At 42.6% G+C, this 25,053-nt stretch overlaps 1 protein-coding gene across 3 annotated transcripts; it reads left to right on the top strand.

The window, feature by feature from the left end:
• The first annotated feature begins 2,779 nt into the window (after positions 1-2,779).
• LOC134025115 (beta/gamma crystallin domain-containing protein 1-like) lies at positions 2,780-24,082 on the top strand. 3 transcript variants are annotated; one of them, XM_062467983.1, is made up of 23 exons: positions 2,780-2,924; positions 4,505-5,862; positions 6,250-9,700; positions 10,436-10,591; positions 10,890-10,928; positions 11,458-11,576; positions 11,842-12,001; positions 12,259-12,398; positions 13,907-14,033; positions 14,443-14,478; positions 15,410-15,546; positions 15,707-15,833; positions 16,293-16,438; positions 19,077-19,203; positions 19,305-19,334; positions 19,501-19,613; positions 20,669-20,801; positions 21,169-21,308; positions 22,373-22,496; positions 22,580-22,738; positions 23,303-23,468; positions 23,683-23,842; positions 23,893-24,082. In XM_062467983.1, the coding sequence occupies exons 1-22, from the start codon at positions 2,922-2,924 to the stop codon at positions 23,769-23,771; spliced, it is 7,080 nt and encodes a 2,359-aa protein (XP_062323967.1). In that variant the 5' UTR covers positions 2,780-2,921; the 3' UTR covers positions 23,772-23,842; positions 23,893-24,082. The 3 variants fall into 3 exon arrangements, with proteins under 3 accessions (XP_062323967.1, XP_062323966.1, XP_062323968.1); XM_062467982.1 differs by having other exon boundaries at positions 10,436-10,607; positions 10,891-10,928; positions 23,683-24,082; XM_062467984.1 differs by lacking the exons at positions 21,169-21,308; positions 22,373-22,496; positions 22,580-22,738; ... (1 more) ...; positions 23,683-23,842; positions 23,893-24,082 and adding an exon at positions 20,334-20,394 and having other exon boundaries at positions 10,436-10,607; positions 10,891-10,928; positions 20,669-20,799.
• The last annotated feature ends 971 nt before the right edge of the window (positions 24,083-25,053 follow it).

The following is a 25,053-nucleotide window of genomic DNA, read 5'->3' as shown; positions in this document are numbered from 1 at the left end:
CTGCATCGGTCCGTCGGGGTGAAGAAGGAGCTGAGTCGAAAGGCGAAGCTCTCTATTTACCAGTCGATCTACGTTCCTACCCTCACCTATGGTCACGAACTGTGGGTAGTGACCGAAAGAACGAGATCGCGAATACAAGCGGCCAAAATGAGTTTTCTTCGCAGGGTGTCCGGGCTCTCCCTTAGAGATAGGGTTAGAAGCTCGGTCATCCGGGAGGGGCTCAGAGTAGAACCGCTGCTCCTCCGCGTCGAGAGGGGCCAGTTGAGGTGGCTCGGGCATCTGATAAGGATGCCTCCTGGACGCCTCCCTGGTGAGGTGTTCTGGGCACGTCCCACTGGGAAGAGGCCCCGGGGAAGACCCAGGACACGCTGGAGGGACTATGTCTCTCGGCTGGCCTGGGAACGCCTCCGGGTCCCCCAGGAAGAGCTGGTGGAAGTGGCCGGGGAGAGGAAAGTCTGGGCCTCCCTGCTTAGGTTGCTGCCCCCGCGACCCGACCCCCGGACAAGCGGAAGATGATGGATGGATGTTCTCTCGTTGTTTATGATTATTGACCTATGCACCTTTTGTAAAGCTCTTTCTTGTAGGTCGCTTTGGATGAAAGTGTCTGCTAAATAACTAAATGTAAATGCAAAGGAGAACTGTGTGTGTGTGTAGGTAGATGCCATTATGTGCATGCGTGGTGAGTGAGCGAAAGAAAGTGAGACAGCCAGATGTAGGGGGATGAGATCCCAATCAATATACTGAAACAGTGGGATGGTCAACATTCAGTGAATCAAATAACCAGGATTTTAAGATATGCTTTTATTGAAGCAGGTCTAGTAGCAGAGCCAAGCCCGATTGGTGGAGGAGGCTGGTAGCAGAGCCAAGCCAAATGCAGTTTGGTAGAGGCTGGTAGCAGAGCCAAGCCTGATGCGGTTTGTGGAGGCTGGTAGGAGAGCCGAGCCTGGAGTGGTAGGTGGAGGCTGGTAGCAGAGCCGAGCCTGGTGTGGATGGAGGAGGCCGGTAGCAGAGCCAGGCCTGGGGTCCTGAGAAGACGAGTGTGATTACTGGGATGCACAGAATGAATGATGATGATGTGAAGGGTGCATACATAGTTACCAGGCATTGAACTCGGCAGAGAGTCCTAGTGGATCACGGAAGAGCAGCAGCTCGAGCAGATTCCCCGGGAAGCCCGGATAGATGACAGGGAGAAGCAGAGAAGAAGGGGAAGGGTGGGAGGGTGACAATAACATGCTAGCACAAGGACCAGACGAACGGAAGAGACTTTATACTGAACTCGTAATTGAAACGGGGAGTTCGGTCGCATTCCTCCGTGCTTTAACTGGGCTGATGCGTATTAGTTAATTGGAGTCTTGGTTTGTAATTGAAAAAGGGGAGTTTGGTTCAGTCGCATTCCTCCATGCTTTAAATCAAATCAAATCAAATTTACTTGTATAGCCCTTTTTACACGCAAGCATGTCACAGATGGCTTCACATATGCCCATAGAACTGCCCCTCAACCAACCTAAACCCTCAAGGAAGACAAGGAAAAACTCCCAAAAAACTCAACAGGAGAAAAAAATGGAAGAAACCTTGGGAGGAGCAATTCAGAGAGGGATCCCCTCCTCCAGAGACGGTTGGTGAGAGAGAGGAGCAGAACACAGGCTAAACATAGTCATACAGTGTCGATGGGTTTTTAAAACACCAAAATCTATTATTCAACTTTATAGATGTAGGACAGGACCGGGAGACTCGCGACCAGGTCCAGCGTTGGCTGACCGACGACCAGGCAGGTGCTGACAACTCAAACCCCCCACACCACAAGGGATGTGTGTGGGGGGGGGGACAGAGAGAGGAGAGCAGGGATTAGAGAATGCCAGGAGCAGCTAACAGTTACAGTCATAATAGAATGAGATCCCCACCGGTCAAGTGTGGACTGGTGCAGCAATTTAAGTTAATGAATCTAACTCCATTTAACTCAAAAGACATCACTTGTCAGCAAACCTTTCTGCTAGTAAGCTACTAACCCTAGTGATAGGTGTAGCAGGTTCATCAACTTGGAAGCCTAAAAGGCAGGTAATTAAGCAGTCATCCCAAACATCATGGCACAAGGATGTTGCTATTCTTGAAAAACTGTGTAAAGGCCACAAGGAACAGATTAGTCAAGAAAATGTTTTATAAATATTTGCATAATCATAATAGACTTGCCATTTTATTGTAAAAGTAGGTAAATAGATTATTTGGAATATGCAGATACAACTTAGCCAGTCGTCTTAAACGCACTGGGAAGGGTGATTTGCACAGTGTGAAATTTGTCGGTTTATATTATAAACATAGTTTTGTTAGCAGTGAGTCTTACAAGAAGTGTCTAACAGGTGCTGGTACTGTACTTTTTTTAAAGTTTGGTACCCACAAGTGGTATAAATAAAGCAGTTCATACATTTTTCATGGGGAGGAGCAAGGCAGGTTTCAAATCCGTCAAAGGATTAATAATGTATATGTCTGTGAGGCTGAGGACAACTGTGTGTGTGTGTGTGTGTCAGACAGAAAGACAGAAAGCTTGTGTGTGTACGCCTCTGGGTATGTGCATATTTGTCAGATAGTCAGTAAGTTTGTATAATGTGTGTTCACCGAAGTGTGTTTTTGTGTCAGTAAGGTCCATTTCTAAGCTCATGTTTGCAAGGGTTTGACACAAAAGTATTTCACAACAGCCGCCATACCTTCTGTGTCATCAGGCTTTTGCCCTGGGGTGTGTTACCTGGGCTTGGCAGATTCCACCTGAGCCCTACCTCAACCCACATTGGAGGAGACACACTGTTCATACTTCACTGAGGCGGGTGACGGGGTTCCCGAATTTCTTGCGCATTTCCATTGATGTCGATTGTGCAGGTTCAAATAAACCGATTCGTGGGACATCTAACAAGATAATTACGGTTGTTATCATGGTAAGAACTTTGAATGTCAAACAATGTAATCATAGAATCACGTCTGAACTTGAATTTGAAACATAAAGCAAAAGGGCGTGGAGAGCGAGACGATCAGAAGAATGTCTGACATTTTGAGTTGTGGATGTAATTATTTTAGAGACTGATTAACGCTGCTTCAGACTTTTAAGATGACCCCAACACGTCCGATAACGCGTTATTTGTCTATTTAAACTGACTTACTTTGATTAATTAAAATCCGTAAGAATCATTGTCATTTGTCTATGGCCGTGATATGCCTACGTCATAAAATTGCATTTTTTATACCTTACATGTGTGGTACTTTTAGCATTTATAAAATGCAATGAAAGATCCTAAAGTAAAAAAATAATTAAATAAGTTAACTGGTAGGTTAAGAGTTAAGTTTTTCCTCGACGAGGCATGGAAAGACTGTGGTCTGGGCCGCCAATTTACAATAGGGGCACAGTTTGAAACTGGACTGTTCAAACACAGCCAACTCAACAGTGCGTCATCCCAGGGAAGGAAAACTTTCACCGTTTGTACCAGTAGGCAGCATGTTCACGCTTCTCTGTAAGAAATCAACTTCAACTCTGCCCGGCGCACATACCTCCGACTACTATATTTATTAGCTTAAACTGCATTCCTTGCCTGCTGTCAGATTTTGAGAACAGCACACAGCGACTGCAAAATGTAGCCTACATACTTGTGCGTTGCGATAAGTTGTAATTACAGTATTTACTACATACCAACTGTTGACTTCCAATTTGGAGTAGAACACTTATACTCAAGCATAACTTTGAAGGTAAGTTTTTCCTAAAAATAGACTATATTTGACAATAGGCCATCTTATTTCTTATACTTTTAATTAACTTAGAAATGATGATGTTTCTATTCTGTGGTCTATAGGTTTTAATGTTCAAAACATGTTCACAAACTACGTAAAGAGTCTGAATGATATGGTTTTTCCTACGGTAAGCTTGAATTTCAACAGCATTCTTGCATGTTTTTGCTATGTTGAGAGTTGCATGGCAATACAGCAAGAGCGTGATGGAAAAACACCAAATAACCGTTGGACTAAGAACCAACTACGACCCCTCTTCCCTTTCCATTTCCTATTTACAGGGCACTTAATAACCTATATGCTTGTACTGTATGTGTTTTAACCAGTCATGTACAATTCCGGGACTTTATAAAGTGGAATTCTTTTTCCTGGAAATTATTAGGGGTTTATGGAAAAATATGTTTTTGTTCTCTCTGAAATATTCTACTGAACTGCAACCCACTTTATAATAACATCCAAAATACTATGTCAAAAATCGAAATAGTTTAATTAACAGTAGCCTTTTTGTATTTTACCAGAAAGGGTTCTGTTTCTTTAAATTAATTTTTCTATATTTTAACTTCAAATTACCAATAAATAAAAGTGTTTATTGTGCGCCATTCCCACAATTCACAAACTAAGCATTCCATGAAAAATGTTCTCAAGTTTACCAGCAGTTTTTCAGCGCTTTCTTCCTACTTGTCAGTTTATGGGCATGTGTCTCTACATGTCTAATAGTTTTCTCTCTCCCTGTCTCCAGTCCCAGTCCCCAGAACAGCAGAATACTGGGGTCCTGGGCCGTATAGGGAGCTGGTTTTCTCCCTGGAGAGGAAGAAGCCCCTGGAGCCCCACAGGAGATGCATCCCCAACCAGTGAACAAGCCCCCAGGCCAGAAAGAGAAGAGGGGGCTCTGAGGGGGTCCCGAGAAAGGAAGCAGCAGGAGGAGGAAGAAGAGGAGGGCCAAGACTCCCAAGCTAACAAGCCTTGCCTATCCAAGGATTTTTTCTCATGTGAGGAGGACGCCAGGCCATCTGCCCACAGAGCCAGACCTCTGTCAGTCTGGGGCATAGGCAGTGAGCCAGGGGGCGGGCCCGTGGAGGAGGGACATGCTGAGCAGCCACAGAAGAAGGAGGAGGGAAAAAAACAGGCTTCAGAAAACGGGAATCCTGCCTTGGACAGGAATGCTAGTCAGTTGACACATTTTTCATCTTCAGCAGAAGAGGGAGTGGTGGGGGACTCTGACCAGGAACAAACCCAGGCCCACACCCAGACTCAGGCTCAGACAAGCAGGAAGCTGCATGTGTACCTGGAAGAAACCAGTGTAAGCCAGAGCAGTGAAGATTCTGGACAGGAAGTTGTACACACAGTCAAGAAAAGCATCCAGGTGTTCTCCAGGGCAAATAGAATCGATTCCTGTGAGAACACTGATACTGAGGCATCAGAGCGCAAAAGAACACATCTGAACCCTGCCTTGGTGGGAGTGTCACTAAAGTCTCCCATAGAAACACAGTCTTCACCTGAGCTCTCCGGAAGAGAGGCCAACAAAGACACCATGGGGCGAAAAAATTTAGGAAGGAGGAGGTCAAGGAAGACCTCACAGGGAGATGGAAGGTCCCAGGAAAACCTGCCCAGCAAAACCCAGCCAACCAATACAGGCTCATCCCCATCAGATAGAAACTCAGGAACCAGTTCCTGCCCAGTGGAGGCAGAAACACACCTGGGAGAGCAGGAGGCAGACTCCTCCCCCACCAAAAACAAAGCTTCTGTGACCTCACCTGAGGGAGCTAGCAACAGGTCGACCTTCAGCACAGTGGATGTGGAAAACAACCTGCAGGACACTGACTCCCCTGTTCTGGCCACACTGGTGTCCATAACAGACACCATGGAAGACATAGAGGAGGTGGGTGATAGCCTCTATAGGGTGGAGAGACTGACAGAGACCCCAGAGTCCAAACGTAGGAGTATGAAAGTGTCTCACAGTGAAAAGTTTTTTGCTAAGAAAGTTCTTGTCAATTCGGAGTTGAGCACAGAAGTAAATAACCATGTGGAACAGGATTTTACAAGAGGGATTATTGAAGACACAACTAAAGGCAAAAGGAAACCAGAAATAAACGAAAGGTGAAGTTTTACAACATTATTGTATTGTTATGTAGATATTGTGTTATTGTACCTGTTTCGTGTAATGTTTCTTAATGAACAATGCTCATTAATGTTCTTAATGAACAATACTAATAATAGCACTGTTTGATTGACAAGTTACCGTAATTAAAATATTGTAGCTGTTACATATATTTTAAGGCCAGTCTACGATATTGTGCCTTACTGTCTCTCCCACGCTGACTGACATTTTAACCTTTTAATACTAAGTTGATGTACAAGAAAGCAGTATTGTCAAAACAGTATTTTGGGGATATTACATCAGTTATTTGAAGAAAAAAACAATGTTTCTCAGTACGGAAGCATGTGTGTGGGATTAAATATTTTTCTGCCTCCAATTACCCTCAGGCCACAAGACATGAGTAAAATGGATGAGGACCCCAAAGCCAGCTCAGCCGCCAGTTGTCTGATTGCTGACAGAATCAACCTGTTTGAAGGGAAGATGCACGGAGATGTTAGTAAGACCTACCCCAGGAGTGCCGATGTCTCTCCAATCAGGAAAGACACTGAAAAGTTCAAAGCAAACATCAAACATGAGCAAGGGGGGCCACATGTGAGGGTGAGGTCAGTGGAACGTGGAAATACCAGGTCCAGCTCCGCTCCCCCCATCAAGGGGAAAGGCCAGACAGTCAGGGAGCGAGTGATGAACTTTGCAGAGGCATGCAAAATGGAGGACAAGATCGTGTTGCCTCAAAATTCTGCTATGACTGGAATGTCCCAAAGATCAACCCCCTCACCCACATCTGCGTCACAGTCATTGAAACAGGACATTCAGGCCTTTATATGCAAAACAGCAACCTCTCAAATCACAAAGATAACATCTGAACCTGCAGGGCGAGAAACTATCTCTGTTGTGGACACACCTGTTTCTCAACTTCAGACAGACTCCAAAACAAAGGCAAAAAAGTTGTCTAAAACTGAGAATGTAGCTGATAGACCTTCCCAAGTAGACCCCAAAATGGTGCGAGGTGACTTGGTTCAACCAACTCCGGAGGTAGGCCCACACACCAAAACCTCTGGTAGGTCAGGATCAAGGCCAAAGAGGAGGAAAAACAAAGATCCAACGAGCCTTGTGAGTAATAGTATTATCAAACCAGAGCTCCCAAACACAGAACAAGGACTTGTGAGCAGGCGGGAAAAGACAGGTGTAATTAAGGACATTAGTTGTGCAACTGAGAAAGAAGTGAAGACAGTGTCCTCATCACAACCAAAACAATCTAAAGATGATGAATCAGAAACTAAAAAACTGCCACTTAGCAAGGAAGCAATCAGTAAATCATCAGATCTCTCAGACAAACATACTGATTTACTAATTAAAAAAGATGACACCAGAAAACTGGTTGAGGAAAATAGGGAATCGGCCATGTCATCCATCATCAGTAGAGACAACAAACCCAATTCCAACAGTGTAACAGGCAAGCTGACTGATAAGACTATTGATATTCCACCCACAAAGACAGTAGGTCACAAAGAGAAGGCTCAAAGCTCTTCAGTAGCTCATGAAGGACAAAGTGTTTCTAAAGACAAAAGCTTAGACTTTTCTTCCGCATCTGTACCACAGACAAATACGAGTCTTCATGGGGGTACATCCGCATCTGTACCCACAACTGTTGAAAATCAGCCAAAGGACAGATTGGTTGAAAGTTTGGATAAAAATGCAGAGAGCGAGGTAAAAGACAAACCCTCAGGCAACAGCTTAGGCCCTGTTAATGACCAGGGCAAAATGGAGCCTGAGGCCATTGCAGAGGCGTCAAAATCTGAGGCCACTTCCCCAAAGTCAGCTGTACAAGTCCCTGTAACCACTGTTCCATCCTTGCCACTTCACACAGAACCTGTCCACCCAACACCCACTCAGCAGAAAAATAGAACCACTGAATTTCTTGTGACTGGGAGTAATAAGACAGCTAGGACAACCGACAGTGATAAACACATCAAAAAGCCACCTGAGGAAGGCTCTGCAAAGTCTCCAAAAGAGTCTCAGCACGAGACTTTATCAGTGTTGAAAACAGAAAAAAACAGGGAGAATGACACAATAAAGCAGGGACGGGATCCTGCAGCAGAACAAACCAGAACTAACAAAAATGGGGGAGAGTCTACAGTAAAAGCAGTAACGTCTCCTGAACCATCTGTAGATTCTAAAAATAGCTCCTCAGTGACCAAAGGTCTAGTAAAGACTAATATTCAAGGGGAGAAAGTGACACTTGTGGATTTATCTGTGCTGAAAAAAGGGAAATCCAGTGATGACACACTAAAGCAAGGACAGAGTACTGCAGCAGAACAAACCACCTCGATATCAGTGGAGGGAGAGTCTTATGTAAAAGTGAACAAGTCTCCCACACCTCCAGCTTTAGATTCTAATAAAAGCTCCCCTGTGAACAAAGCTCCAGCAAATACCAATAATCAACAGGAGAGACAGAACCCTGTGGCCCCAGCCAAGGAGCCTTTTGTTGGGCTTGGACCAAGACCCAGTGAAGAATTAGATATGGTTAATAGGACGAAGAACATCCTTGTAAAAACTGTGGACCCAGATGACAAAAACTCTGAGAACATTAAAGTGACACATGCAAGTGGTCAATTACCAACTGAGATGGTAGACAAGGACAACATGTTGCTAAATGACAAGAAAGCAGATGGGGGAAGGGATATGGTACAAATCAGTTCATCTATCTCTACCAATACCACTACCAGTACTACTACAGGGGCAGAAAGGCCAGAAGGAAACAATCCAGGGGTAAAAGACCCTGCACCAATTGGTAATGGTAAAATGCCCCCACCCCCAAGCCATAGGGGAGCCACAAAGAAAAGCCCAAATAAAGCTACAAAGCCACCTCCGCTAACAGAGCCCACCAAACAAAGACCAGCTCAAGACCAGCGTCCATCCCTAAACGAGCTACTCTTGCCCCGTGGATCCTTTGGGGATGGGTCCTCCCAACAGAGGGACACCCCGTCAAGCTGGTTGGATATTGACCAGCGGTTCCCTGCACAGAAGCTCCGCAGCCCTGAGTTTAAGCCAAAACTCAGCTGCTCAGTCAGCGAAAGCAACCTTACTTTGGGGGAGCTTGAGGATGACTTTATCCAGAATATTAAGAAGTTTGGAGCACCTTTTTCCCTGCCCCCGCGCAAACACAGCCACCTCCGACCCCCTCAGCCACCCTTTGCCATGCCCGCCATCCGGGAGGATCGTTTCGAGAAGTCTTTTGACCCTGAGAACTTTACGTTTGGCTTAAGGAAGAAGAGGGAGTTCAGTTTAGAGTCCCCTATAAGCCTCTTAACCAAGATCCAAAGTGTAGAAACGGATGGAGAACAGAAGCCTGCAAGAACTAGTATTGCCGATAGGAGCATGCTTTGCAGGAGCATGGACACCCGCTCCAAACACCTCCAAGACAGGGAAATTACCACAGAGGGAAAAGACAAGGAACAGGGGGAGGAGACAAAAGAGAAGGAGGTGAAGGTGAAACCCCGCCCCTCCCGTTTGGAAGGAAGCTGTATCTTTAACAGCTTGAAAAGTTCCAGGACTAAGAGAGGTGGGGATGTGTCACCTAGCAACCTCTCCCCAGTCTCCCCAATAACACAGCCAGCCCAGCCCTTCCCCACTTCCCCCATTGCGGACCATGTGGTGTTCGAGGACCAGATTCCTCCACATGAAAACAGCTTTCCGTCACAGGCTGTGGTCAGTGACTCAGGTTCTCCGCTTGTTTCCTTTAACGACATCAAGCTGCCAGAATATTTAGAGAAGTACCTCCCCAAGAAGCCTGCAAGGCCAGTGCTGGGAAAAGAGAAACAACAGTTTAACTCTGAGGTCAGTTTTAGCTTTTCTGTTTATCCAATTTTTTGTTTGAATCTTTTAAACCTGGGGCTAAGGACCTTGGTGATCTCCTTTGTGAGATTAGATTGTCATTCTGTATGAGTTTATCTTGCAAGTGATATGAAGAATTAATGAAGGAAGTATACAATGGCTTGGTTAAATTATTTAAATCTGATTAGCTGCTAAGTATTGTAGCATCTCTATCAATTAATATGAGTAGCTTAAATAGTAATTAAACTGACAGTTTAACTGCCAATTAAACTGACATGACTGACATGGAAGTGAAGAATTCCCCGGCAGTGCAAAATGATGTTGTGTCCTTGGGCAAGGGACTTCACCGTACTTGCCTCGGGGGGATGACCCTGTACTTACTGTAAGTCGCTCTGGATAAGAGCGTCTGCTAAATGACTAAATGTAAATGTAAGCAACTGCTTAATCGCAGTATGTTGCCCTTCTGTTTTATTTTGTTGGCAAGTAGCCATAGTGTCATATTTTACATACTACTACTAGCTTTGCCTTGGACAGTTGACTTTCATCTGCTTGCCACTACTTCTATTATAAAAATGAATCGAGGAGCATTCTCATAGAACATAGCGATGTTCTCTATGGTTTGATATGTTTCCCATCACCAACTGTTCCATCTGTGTTACAAGTACTTTGTTTTCTTTAAGAAGCTTATCATTTGGCCATTTTATTGATCTTTATCTCATTGGGTTCCTGTCACTGCAGAAGATGGCTGGAGCGACAGGGTTGCTTGTTGGAGATAGAGCAGAGCCCAGTACTAAATCTGAGGTCCTGAAGAGTACTGGGGGATCTCTACCCGCCCCTATTGTTCCTCTACCAACACTACCTCAGGTCCTCCACCCCTTGGCTTCCCCACTAGCGGTTTGTGCCACTGACATAAGGATACTCTATAGTGTATTTTGCCTGTACAAAAATAACTGTGTGTGTGGCTTGAGTGAGTGTGAACGTGAACAAATGTAATACGTCAGCTTGTTTAATTGTAAACAAGTGATATGTTGTTTATGAGTGATTCAAGTGTTTCATGAGATGATTAAATACATGTTATCAGTCAATAGGTCTTGCCGTCAAATAGAGAAGAAACTCTGGGTCTGTAGTGTTTTACTCTTCAATGTTCAATGTAATTATATCAACTGCTTTGATAATGTGGTTTGTTTTGCAGACGGTGGCTATACAGGCATTACATAGACGCCCTGGAAAGGTAGGCTCAGATCAACCTAGATATGCAGCAAAGGGGAATTGAAAGAATTAAAGAGGAAACTGAGAAATACTTTTTTCAGTTGAAAACATCTGCTATTTAAAACTTATTTTATCTGAGTGTTATTCTACTGCTTTGAGTGAGACAAAGCAGTAGAAATTCTCAGATGGGTATAATTAAGAATGAGAGGTAGCGTTGCCAAGGACTTTCAACGATTGTGGTGATGTAATGCATTGTGGGAAATATCTTAGAGACTTTTGTGTGTACTATCTAGGTACTGGGAATTACTAAGCAACTGTACACATGTTTTATTGAGTGAATGAACCTAGAAACCCTATTTAGATTAGATCTCTAGGGAAGAGGCTGTAGATGAATAACAATGACCACACCACCTGTTCTAATTCCACCAACAATGAGTCACTCACTTTTTTTTTTACATTAGTATGCTATGCAGTTAAAAGCAAGGTTAATAGTTAATGTCCTTCAGTTTGTGACTGACAATTTGGCCTCTTCTCTCTTTATCCTATTGTAGATGGTGTTATATGAGTACGCTCAGTTTGAAGGTCGGGCCTATGAAGTCTTCAGGAATGTGCCGAATGCCACCTCACTGAAACTATCCCCACTGATTTCAGTCAAAGTTGTGAGAGGATGGTGAGTCTGCAAAATATCTGTCAATAGATAATATCTTATCTGTCATATCAAATAGTCCCCACTCGAGATACTACAGACTCATTGAAACATGAAATTAAGTTTGTGATTTACTGTGTGAAAAGCTGCAGTGATAATGAGGTTCAGAATCCATTCTTTGATACAGCAAAGTAAGGAATATATGTAGGTGTTTCAATCATTTTGTATTGCAAATGTATCATGTGACCAAGTGTCCCCAACTTTACATGACCAAACCTTGAACCTGCAGCTGGGTGCTTTATGAGAAGCCTGACTTCACTGGCCGTTGCATTGCCCTGGAGGAGGGGCCTATGGACCTGACCAATGTGTGGGCAGAACCAGGACCTCCAGAGCTACACCCACCAGTTGAACCCGCAATGGTCATTGGTTCCATTCGGCTGGCCGTGTGTGTAAGTGTACTCTCTCCAATTGCCTCATTAATAAATACATATTTAACTGATGTAAAATACAATTATTTCCTGGCTGTGCCATTGACCTCAATAACATGAAGATAATGATATGAAGGGAATGTTAATTTGCTCTAAGGAATGTAAAAGTTGAAAGATTTCCATGTATATCTAAACTGGGGCACATATTACATATTTCTTTTTTTCTTCCATCCATGTTTTTATTGATTCTCTTTCTCTCTCTCTCTTGACTTTTGTAGGACTACAGCATTCCTCACATTGACTTATTCACTGAACCGGAGGGGCATGGCAGAGTGGTCACGTACCATGATGATGCACTGGAGATTTGCACTTTTGGTATTCTTCAGAACACGGCATCAATCAAAGTCCACTCTGGAGTGTAAGTGTCTGTGTGTGTATATCTGTTTGGGATCATAATGTGTCAAACTTATCTCAAATCTAGAATTTCAGTTGAAAAATTAAAACCACAAGCACGGTTATTAGTTTTGCTGAATGAGACAACTATATGGGAAGCTAGAAACATTCCTTTTTAATTGAAATGGCCGGCATCCACAGTCTTTCCAGAAGCCCAGTTTGTTTAAAAGTGCACGATAATACAGTGTCTGAACTGTAAATAATAAGTCATTAATTATTATTCAATTCTTGTTCATGAAGAGCATTTGAGCCCCTCAGTATAGTCGACCCTTGACAGGTATAATTGTTATAGTGGCTGGAGGACAATAGAAGAGGAAAAGGGACCATGAACTAATATTTGGACTTAAACAGTGTTCTTCCCCTGTATGGTTTTGCATCATGATTTTGCTTTCTTCACTCTAACCCAGGGCCGTAATCATAATATATATTGGGGGGGACACATCCTCACCCATATTCAAATCAGGTCAAAATGTCCCCCCCAGTATATTGATATTAAAATATAAATAAAATATAAATGTGCTACGCTTCGACAGGCAACCACGCACGCTGTCCGAAATCATATTCATAACTAAACGTAAAAAAAAGAAGGAAAGGAAATCTCCCCAGCAGATTTCATCCCCCCCAATGTTGACTCCATGGCTACGGCCTTGCTCTAACCTTTAGAATGTTCCACCTGCCACTGCACACTTGAGGGGAAAAAGGAAAGAGGGAAATGTTGTGAGAGATGGTTAAAGGTGAGGAGAGACATGGGTGGGGATAGAAGGATATTTAGAGTAGGATGGAGTGAGTATTACCGTAAGGCTCTGGCAATAGTAGAGAGGTGGAGCTGAAAGGAGTGTTCCACAGTAAAGAGAGGAAGTGAGCGTGAGGGAGAGAGCAATGCAAAGAGGAATAGTTAGAGAGAAAGAAAAGAAGAAAAGTCTGGCAAGGAGAAATCTGTTTTTCTGTGTGAAGGTTTATAGGACATTGTGTGCCCGACTCCAAGCCCGCCATTGTCAGAAAACCTACATGGTGGTCAGTAGTAATCAATGTGACCGACATTTCCTGTTTTAGGAATGATCACAGGGTTTGTCACATCTCTCAATTTTTTTCATGGAGAATCAGTGTCCATCAAAACAAAACAAAAATGTCAGTCTTTGATTAACTGCTGCTTTTTTTCACAGCAACTCTTCCTGCACTTGTAATGTGAGTCAAATGGAATGTCTGGTTAGCACATTTATTTTCCCGGCTATGTTCAGACATTCTGTATATAACATAGTGGTGTACAGTAGCATGCATTTCATTCCATGAAACCAAAGTCAATACAGGTGTTTCCTTACGAAACCAAGGTTGGGGTCAGGAGTCTTTTTATTCCTACGTTTATTCGACTCGTAAACAATCAATAGATCAGTTGAACCAAGCCCAGTCTTGGTTGGTGAGAGTAATGGACTATTTTTTAGGTGTTGAGTTTTCTCTGCCCCTTACCTAAAATAGGTGGCTGGTGTTCAGTAATCCGGAGTACCAAGGCATGCTTGCAGTGTTGGAGCAGGGGGAATATCCCTGCCCAGAGTACTGGGGGTTTCCATCTGCCTTCGTTGGATCCCTTAGACCACTCAAAATGGTGGGTGGACCAGAGTTTCTTCTTGACCTTATAATATGAGCCGTCAAATCATCAAAAGATTTGTTGGGGGCTTGTTGGATATCCAACTTTCCTGAGGAATAATTCTAGTTAGTCTTAGAACTATCTAATCTCACAGTATTTACAGTTGTCCATGTACTTAATACAAGGTTTCCCAATGTATCCTCCTATGTCCTTTATTCTGGTATATGTGATTGTGTTCAATGATGGATGCCTCACTTTCACCAACCCCCTTTCACCTCGCTATCACTTTGAAACAACACTGCAGTTAATTATGCAATTTGTAAAATGTCAGTATTTACATAATAGCTGACTTGCCCCCTTTGGGCACGGTGTTTAATCAGAGGGGTTCTTGCTGGATGCTAATGATTTATTTCTCTCCATTCTCCAGGGTGGATTTAAAGTGGAGAATCCCAATGAACAAAAGGTTTGTTTTACTCCAGCTGCTCTTCCCTCCTTTTTTCTCTCATCTCTCTCTCTTTAGTCTTCACACACTTTCTGTCTTCTTTCTTTGTTTCTTTTGTTTTCTCTCTCGCTCTCTCTTTCTCTCTGCATTCTGGTCTGCATTCTTGGACCAGTCCCAAGATGTGCATTCTTGGACCAGTCACAAGATGTCCCTGTCATCTTAGTTGCACTGACTGCAGAGAAATACTCAAAAGCTATTATGTCATTGTTATCTCAAGACATTGGTTGCACTCATTCCATTGAAATACCTACCACCTGTTCCATTAGGTTACAAACCTACAGTATTGCAGCTTAGTTTCAGTTTCGGAAGGTGTTCATGCAGGTTTTGTAAGAGGACCTGAGATAAAAGGTCATTTCATATTTATTAATTTCCCAAGGGCAATTTGGTTGCAGCGTACAAACAAATAACAACTTCAACAATCAACCCCATACAACCAAAACAAACACATAAAACAAATTTAAAGTAAATTAATTAAATGTCTACCTACTAAACATGACCTTATATGTAAAAGCTTTATATCTGAGGGGATACATTAATATCTAAACCGATTTGTTTTACTAATAGGAGTTCTAAAATGAATAGCAGAAGAGAGAAGGTAAAGCTCATGTGTGCATGGGGTGGGAATCATCTATCAATATACTCTGGGCTTTTTCCAACACCTGCATTTGATATATCTGGGCCATGCTCCTCTGCTTCTTCCCAGTTATTTTACTTCCCTGATTTACCATCCTCTCCAGAGAGTTCTTATTTTTCACATGCATTGCATTAAACCAACACACCAGTGAAAAAGATAAGTGAGAAAGTAAGATGAGTAGCACCACTGACAGGCAACACATTGACACTTGTGACTCCAGTCTGTCTTTTTTCTGACCTATGACCTTTGTGTGTCCAGGCTTTGGTGTATGAGCAGTCTGGCTTTCATGGAGCCTGTGTGGAGATCGAGAGGGATGTCTTTAGTTTTGAGGACGCCACCGACTTGCCAAATCTGAAACTCAAGTCTGTGGGCTCTTTAAAGATCCTTGGAGGACTGTAGGTTTATCTACTCTCTTCAAAACAGCAATTTAGCTATCCATTCTATTATATAATATTTAAATCTATTCTTTATTTTGTTATATAACAAAAGATATAATTTCAACTTCAAGAATCTCTCTGTGCCTGAACATAATCATAATCCCTCTTCCTGGCCCAGGTGGGTTGGTTATGAGCAGCCTGGGTTTGAAGGTCACCAGCATGTCCTGGAGGAGGGAGAGTACCTGGACTGGAGGGACTGGGGAGGGGCCTCACAGCATCTGCTGTCTATACGACCAATACTGGCTGTAAGTATCTTGCTCCTAAACTGTGGAACTCACTACCTGTTTCCATCAGAAATGCTCCTTCACTTACCCATTTTGAGAATGTTTTCGATTTTAGATAAAAAATATTTTGGTTTATATCATTTTTTTATTGTTAATTTCATCGTGTCTGTTCTTATTGTTATTGTATTGTTATGTTTTATGATTGTAATGTTTACTGTACCTTAGAGCTTTGAGTGCAAGAAAGGCACATTACAACTAAAATATTATTATTATTATACTACACTTTGGGACCTCCTAGTACAATGGATGATTGAAATGATGATTAATTGGTCTAGTCAGCGTTCTCAATTAGGTGCAGGTTTGCTTTGCAACAGATACAAATAGTAATGAACAGTTTCCAGGCTTGTACATTACTTGGTTTATTACTTTTGGAAGAGTGCGCAGTGAAAGTTGTTACCTTTCTTTAATTCCAAACAATAGGATTTCATGTCTCCACACCTAGAGATGTTCAGCGAGAGAGACTTTGATGAGTTGGGCGCCAACATCGATCTGCTAGGCCCCATCACCAATCTAGAAGAGACTGGTTACGGGATCAAGACACAGTCGGTTCACGTTTTTAGCGGAGTGTAAGTCAGCAATCTTAATAACTGGTTGGGTTCGCGCAAAATGAGAAGGAAGGGTGCAGGTATTTTGACAGGAAAACAATCAGACATCTGCTCAATCCATTATCATGTCATTTCAGGCTGAGTAAAGTAGACAAGTTCACATTCAACTGCTCACCTGCTGCAGAGACATGTCCTGGAAATCTTTACCTACCTGAGGGTTTGAGGGTGTGCTATTGACATGCTTAATGTACAGCGCTTTAGCAGTACCTGTCATCACTAATTTGGCTAGGCTAACTGACTTAACTGGAAAATATGTCTCTCTCAAACAGAAAGAGCATTCCTTTCTCTAGTCTAAACAGTCAATTCTTGCAAAACTCTTCAACCTCTTGTAAAATGTTTTCTTTTTGCGTCAGTATAGTACACATAAACCATCATTTGAATTCCTGTGTGTTTTGATAGGGTCTTCTTCAGGCGTGTAGTTCAAGAGAAAAGCTAGCTCCCACAGGAACTGGCCACTCCCCTGGTGGCAAGTTGAGACAGTACACCCATCTCCCAGACGCTGAACTCGCCACGCCTTTCTGTCACGGCATTCCCTCTCTCCTTGGTGAAGGAAATTCTAGTTTATGTAAATTGAGATATATCAAAGTATCACCCACTTGAATCCATTCTATTTGAAATGAGCAATCTCCAAGTTGTGTTTACAGAGCACTCAATCTTTTAGTTGTATAATTGCATTATTGGGATTTACTTACACAACAACATGTGTGCTAGAAGGTGAAACAGCACTAATGAGAACCTGTTTGAAATGCAGCTGGAGTGTACTGTCTCCAAAGACAAAAGGCCTGTTACCCTGTAATATGTGACTCACAAAACGGTGGATATTAGATTATTTATCCTGTCTTTGGAGACACCGTGCTGGCTAATTGATCCTACTCCTATTGTACCACCCTGTTATTAAATCAGATGGCCTCCTCCCTTGTCTTGATTATCGGTAGCTGACTAATCTGTGTGGTTAAGTCTGTTGACTCAGCCCTGCATACTCCATGATGACTTGTGTGTGGTCTAAATACTGCTCTGACACATACACACACACACACATATACACATGGCATATGTTATGTTCACCCTGAGCGTACATAATGTACATTACCACTTGGCTCTGAGATCTTGGAGAGTATCCATATAGACTGGTTTATATTTGATGGGAAGTTGTCCAGACACAATAACAGCAACAGCTCTTAAACTATGTGGTTTTTACACACACTCCGTAGATAAGGTACACAAATACATCCACGACAGTAACACAAATGTATTAACATTGTGGTAGGATTTTTATAGTATTTTATAAATATTTGATCTTATTCTGTATTTGATCTGAAATGTCAAAGCTAAATTAATATTGACCTTGTTTTGTCATTATTAGGGGCCAAGCACCTATTGTTTTTGTTAGTTTTATTATTATTATTATTATTATTATGCATAGCGATTGGTGCAAAGTTTTGAAATTTGGCACACTAATTTGGAACGGTCTCCTGACTATTTATCACCAAGTTTCATGTCGATCCATGAAGCACTATAGCGCCACCAAGGTGTCAAAGTTGGAGGTGCGTTTACGCCCATAACTTTTGAACTATGAGACCGTTTTTCTTAAGTGAGGTTTCATCGGATTCCTTAGACGCAGACGATTCGACTGAACCCTATGGGGTCATTGTCGTCCCGAAGGTTTTTCCGTGATTTGCATTTTAAGAAATGACAACTTTTTCAAACTCCTCCTAGGCCGTTGCTGCGATTTTCATGAAAATTGTAAGAGATCATCTTCAGACCATGCAGACAAAAAGTTATCAAAATGGCATCGATAAGTCAAACCGTTCACGAGTTACGCGCAAACGATTTTGACAAAGAGCACGCCATAGCGGACGTGAGGCCTTGTCTCTGCGACGGTTTACCGTATGGAGACGAAACTTTGGAAATGTCATCGCGAGCATGTCATCTAATCATCTTCCTACCACAATCACCTTGATATGTCAAAATATGACTGAATTACAGCTGTTTATACTTGGGTCAAATCTGACAAAGCTCGCCACGGGAGAAACGGCTTCATTTTTTTAATAAAGTAACCTAACACAGCATTTCCCAGCAGCGAGAATAGCTCACTGGGATAAGACGTGCTCCTTTGAAACACAAGGTCGTAGGATCGATTCCAGCCACAGTCGTCAAGCATGTCGTGATACAGGATTATCTGTTTAGCGAAGCCAAGTACGCCACAGTAGCTGTCTGCAGTATAATCATAATGGTAACGATAACGTTTCATTGTCAGGGGATTTATAGTCAAGAAGAGGCGGATTTATTGTGCTTTGTAGATATAACGCTGCTACATCTAGCCAGCGCATTTGGTCTCAAAATGACATTTACCAAACGCATCGGCTTATCGTTACAAAACTCGGTATACATCTTTTTCGCAACGCTGTGAAGGTAATCAAACGTTTCAGGGTAGCGCCACCGCGTTGCCGAAAAGTAAATTGCAATTTAAAAAAAGTGAATAATTTTTATTAAAAGTTTTGCTGTGCTTCTTTAGCTATTGAATTTCCATATCGAATGCTGCTTGGCCCCTTCATTGCTGCTTGCAGCTATATTTAAGTTTATATTTGTCCCTCACCAGGTGGGTGGCATTTGAGGATCCTGGTTTCTCTGGGGAGCAGTACGTGTTGGAGAAAGGGCTCTATGGAAGCCCAGAAGACTGGGCGGCAATACACCCAAAAATCTCCTCAGTGATGCCTGTCATGCTGGTAAATCCTGGAATATCAATTCTGCCAGTTAAATAAATTCAATTTGAACTAATTATCTTTTAAAATTGCTCATGTCTGTTCTCATCTTGGGTGTCTTTCAGGATAATTTTGGGAAGTTGGTCAAGTTCAAAGTAAGTATAAATTACATTATTTCAATTTTTGTAAAATATGTCACAAGTTACGGTAAATGACATACTGTAGCACAGTCATAATAATTGTGTGCCATATACACTACTTCTGTTTCTATATACAGTATATTACATATATAAGATATAAGTATCATCCGTGTTGTTTTAGGTTCAGTTGTTTTCAGAGCCTGGCTTCCAGGGTTCCATCCATGTTCTAGAGGATAGTGTTCAGTCTTTTCCCCAGGGTTTCTCTCTGGGTTCCTGCAGGGTTCTGGCTGGCAGGTAAGAATAAGGAGCATTCTTGGAAAGTTGTCAGCCACTCAGAAATTATGGTGTTTAGTATAATAGCCTTAAAGGCAGGATAGGCAAGTTGTGCGAAGCTAGCTATTTTAGCTTCTTTTTGACACAATTCAAACCAAGATATCCCACCTCCTCTCTTCAAAGCCACTCCCACAAAACTATAGTAACGAGCATTGAGTGGAGGGGCAGAGTGCACGCATGTAGGTAGGTAGACAGATGGGTATCCCATCCAATCAATAGTCAGGGTACCCCTTAACCCGTTAAGGAGTAGCGTCGCACATATGTGATCGTTCGAAAGCGGACCCCACAGCGTAGCATCGCACATGTGTGATTTCGAACTATTTGACTATTTTCCGATAGACAAAAACTATATGACAAACGCTATAGTATGGCTTCAAAATGTACAATGAGGAAGCTAACAAGTAACCCTAGCACGTAGTAGCATTGCTACGAGTAATATGCTAGGTTGCTAGGTAACGGAAGCTAACTAAAGCAGGCTAACTTCCGTTTCGGAAAAATTACTCACTCTGGTGGGAGCGTCGGAAATATTTAGAACTCACGCATCTAAGGGCTAATGATGATGTCGGAATGATTTAATATTACCGTCAAACCTTGAGATATATTGGTTGCTATCAAGTTACTTTTGGCAAATATGACAAAAAGTGTATCTCAACAACATTGCCGACCCTGCCTTTAATATAGTCTCATGTGGATTGACACCTACGTACATTGAGAATATTTTCTTCCAGGAGGCAAAATGATGGTGGGGAAAAAATAACACCTGACATTGTGTCCTATTTTGTGGCTGTAGCTGTACTAATGACTTTGATGCAGTTGAGAGCCTGTGCTTTCATTCCTAATATAAATTTGTAGGAAAATCTAAAACAAGTTAAATAATGTAAATGTAATTATTTAATGTCCTATTCAAATTATCCCGCAAAGTCGAAATACTGGCAAATGAAAAGCCTGATTCCTAAACAGAACCACACATAATTGTCACTGTCCTGTGTCTTCATGTGTCCTGTGTTCATGTGTAGCTGGCTGGCATTCGAGGGTGAGGGCTTCACTGAAAGAATGTACGTTTTAGAGGAGGGGGACTACCCGGATCTGAGATCCATGGGGTGTTCGCGAGCCAATGCCTCAATCCTGTCTCTGCAAATTACTGGCTTTGTGAGTAGCCTGAAATGTCATATGTGTGTCCTTCCATCTGCGCTGTGCTGTGCACCACAAGTCAAGGTTGAGTCTGGGTCGATTCTAGAACAATTATTTTAAGTAAACACATTTGTTTCCCTTCTAAGATGACTTGGTGCAATAAAAATAAATGACTGAGACACACACTAATCTATTGGGTGGGTAACAGAAACTTCTGGTTAGGAATTGTGTGTCAGGAAGTATATTTATAGAAGAGTTGATAAGAAAAGAGTTCAGCTAAACAAACAGATGCCAAGAGAGTAAATTTATTTACTTGTGAGGGAATGCCGGTAGTAATAATCCCCCCAAAAAATAAATAAATCTCTCTCCCCCTTTTGCTCTCCAGGAGTTCTCTGTACCCTCCATCACTCTATTTGAGAGGTTGGGCCTACGGGGCAGGAGGGTGGTTATGGCGTCTGGCTGTGTCAACCTTCAATTGGCTGGAGACTGCAGTAGAGTCCAATCTATCATGGTAGATGGGGGAATGTGAGTACACGTTTCTGTGTGTGTGTATTTATGTATAATCCAAGAGTTCCCTAGGATACGACATCCATTATTTACTTTTTAAACAACTCATTAGCCAATTTGCCACAGAGGGACGAACAGTCCACCACACTGTTAGAACAAATTTTCAGCGATGCAGAGAAGACAAACTGTTAAAAACAACAGCAAGGTGTGAAACAACTGAAGAGGCGTCTTCCAGCCCCAATCCAATGTGACCTTTAGAGTCATTACCTCGCAATAGAGACCTGCTTGAGAGTTGTGTGTGTTAGCGTTAGGAGCACATTGCAACATAACAAATCGATAAAGAGCTATCTCGAGTATCTGCTGGTGACTCATGCAGGCTACTTCATTGTCACAATCATTGTATTTAGAAACAGAAAACAAATCAGAATTGGAACAATACACTTGGCCATTAAGTTTTTGTCTGTGCTACATGCTGTTCTTGTACAACTTTTTATCTATTTGTCTTTTGGCCATGGGCAAGTAATCAATTTTATAGAGTATTCAGGTTGCAAGGCCAGCAGGAATCTAATATTGAGTGACGAGAGACACTTCGATGGTGGTTTGATGGATGAAACAGACGCTGTGGAAAGCTGAAATGGGTGTGTGAGATTCGGTCGAAGGGTGCTAACTCTGACTGAGGAAGGGGGGAGAGAGCAGGGCAGCATCAAGTCTGTCTGTGTAGTGGGACATTCCTACTGTCAGAGAAGGGAGGAATATAAGACAATGAATGGGATTATTGAGCCCAGAATTTTTATGATGAGATCCACAGAAGTCCATAAAACACACCAATGGGCAGAGCAATCGGTTCATGCTTGTTTATCTATAGTTTATAGAGGGAGGAAATAGCATAATCTCTCTTTGTCTTATTGGCTTATTGAGTTTCCTAGTCATAGTGTGTACACAAGCTGAAAAGCATACTATCGGTTCAATAAAACCCGTGATCTATGAGAGAATGTTTTCTTCAGTTTATGTATGGCTCGGGTATTTTCACATATTGAAGAAAAATTGGTTTTTCGAATGTTGTCATCTTTCCCAAATGACAGGTGGGTCATCTATGAAAGCATCAATTACAGAGGTGCGCAGATTCTGCTTAAGCCTGGCGAGGTCGCTGACTACCACAAATTCAGCAGCTGGCAGCGAATCGGATCCTTACGACCACTCATCCAGGTAATCCAAATAGAATTCCTTTAATTGATTAACTTTTTTGGCAGTAAAGGAAGGCTATAACTGTGTGTGTGTCCCCTGAACAGAAACAGGTGTACTTTCGCCTGAGGAACAAACAGACAGGGATGGTGATCGCCGCCACAGGAGAGCTGGACGACTTGAAGCTGATGCGGATCCAGACCATGGAGGAGACGGGCGCAGTGGAAGAGATCTGGCTCTATCAGGACGGCCAGCTTCGCTCCAAGGTACCGTCACCATGGCAACACTGTCCCCGCTATGTACACCCACTAACATAACTGGAATGTGGTGTAAATGCGGCCCTGAAATATCTTCAACTTGGGAGTCTTTAACATGACACATGCGGTTGCCAGGTGACCATCGGGGAATGTGTAAATAAATAAGGAAGTTTTTGACGCATCGTTTGTGGCTTGTTGTGACCACGTGACTATAATTCTGTCTTAGCTTCTCAGTGCAGCTGTAGTTCTAGGTAGAACGTGACCCCCCGATATTGGTGATGATGCTTCACCTGCTATTAGTTTTTTCCACATGACCTGATGTCAACAAAGTTTATTAATAATAATTACAAAACAACTCTTGCCAGTGCTGATTACACTTGAAATGTAAATTTGTAACTCCAAATCCACTGGTCAGTGCATCATATCTATCCTCTCAGTAGATAGAAGCTTTTTCCCCTTCTTCCCTGTCCTTGTTTCTATATTTTCTTCTCTACCTCCCACCCTCCCCATTTTTGTATCCCTATACTTATCTCCCCGTCTCCTTCTCTCTCTCCATCTTTGCATGTCTGCTAGCTACTGGAGGACTGTTGTCTGAGTCCCACCAGTAGTATGGCAATGGCAGGCAGTCGTCTTGGTCTCTCCCCCCCCAATCCTGAGAAACCGCCCGCCCTGTGGAGCATCACGGCAGACGGCCTCATTCTCCATGCTCCCACCCCCGACCTGCTGCTGGAGGTCAAAGGTTAGACGCCAGCGTGATTGAGACGTGGTGCTGTAGTGTTGTGTTGTATTACCCACGGTCGACCGCAGTTTCTCAGTCCATGGTTGTTTAGGTTTACAGGGAGGCTTGTTGTATAATCCTTGTGAAGGAATGACACTTGGTGTACTACCTGTGTAATGGCAACTTGGAGCAGTATTTTTTTGTAATTTGTGTTTTTCTCGCTCCCCCTGTGCAGGTGGTCAGAACTATGACAAGAACCATGTAATTCTCAATACGTTTGTTCCCAGCAAACTGACTCAAAGATGGACTATTGAGATACTCTGAGGGTTTATGAGAACATGGAACCGGACCTAGTCTCAACAAGGAGCCTCAGTGCTCTGTTGTGCAGCTGCACGGTGGGATGCTGGACATTGGCTGCAGGAAGTAGTATGACCTTTCCATTAAGGTTGTCGACAACAAAGCTTTCTGGAAAAATCTAAAGGATTAAATTACCTGCCCATGGCTTGGTAAAAAAAAGAAAAAAAAGGACCATATAGTGGTATGTTTACTCATTTGAGAGAAATTAGACTCTTGACACACTATGCAATAAACGACTGTATTATTTTTGATTAATAAATAAATGTTTCCATATTTCATACCAGGCTACCAATTAATTCATGTCATGCATCGAGTGTTTGTATAATTTGTTGTGACAAATATCAAAACCTACCATGGAAACATCAGGTTGACTTATACAACATTAATCACTCAACCACAGATAAAAACTTAAAAATAACTTAAATAGCTACGTGTACAGTAAATACATGATATCAAATCAAATCAAATTTATTTGTATAGCCCTTTTTACACGCAAGCATGTCACAGAGGGCTTCACATATGCCCATAGAACTGCCCCTCAACCAACCTAAACCCTCAAGGAAGACAAGGAAAAACTCCCAAAAAACTCTCAACAGGAGAAAAAAAAATGGAAGAAACCTTGGGAGGAGCAATTCAGAGAGGGATCCCCTCCTCCAGAGACGGTTGGTGGGAGAGAGGAGCAGAACACAGGCTAAACATAGAGACCAGGTCCAGCGTTGGCTGACCGACGACCAGGCAGGTGCTGACAACTCAAACCCCCCACACCACAAGGGATGTGTGTGGGGGGGGACAGAGAGAAAAGAGCAGGGATTAGAGAATGCCAGGAGCAGCTAACAGTTACAGTCATAATAGAATGAGATCTCCACCGGTCAAATGTGGACTGGTGCAGCAATTTAACAGAGCAAAAAAGGGGAATTTGATGCAACCCCACACACCAAGACAGCGACAGCCCCCCTCATTTGGAACATGAAATCTGTTCCAGGGGAAGAGAACTCTAAAATAAGTTATACTTAAAGAATAAGGATGGAAACAACCCGTCCCCCGTTGCCTCCAACTAGTAACATACTTACCTTTAACAGTCGTAGAATTGACTAAACAATAACGTTTTTAACCTCATTTTAAACGTCGAAACAGTATCAGACTCCCTAATTGAGACGGGTAGTTTATTCCAGAGAAGAGGCGCTCTATATGAGAACGCCCTACCTCCAGCTGTTTTTTTCTTAATTTTGGGAACCACCAGATAGCCGGC

The sequence above is a fragment of the Osmerus eperlanus genome, chromosome 8 (assembly GCF_963692335.1).
Source record: "Osmerus eperlanus chromosome 8, fOsmEpe2.1, whole genome shotgun sequence".
Taxonomy (NCBI): domain Eukaryota; kingdom Metazoa; phylum Chordata; class Actinopteri; order Osmeriformes; family Osmeridae; genus Osmerus; species Osmerus eperlanus.
Note: the sequence above shows the minus strand (reverse complement) of the source record. Positions and strands in the feature narration are given on the sequence as shown.

Bases quoted from the DNA above. Each gene is read 5' to 3' on its own strand.
- LOC134025115 (XM_062467982.1), top strand. The intron at 15,547-15,706 runs GTAGGTTTATCT...TTCCTGGCCCAG, and splicing joins TTAAAGATCCTTGGAGGACT to GTGGGTTGGTTATGAGCAGC. The intron at 21,309-22,372 runs GTGAGTACACGT...CCCAAATGACAG, and splicing joins ATCATGGTAGATGGGGGAAT to GTGGGTCATCTATGAAAGCA.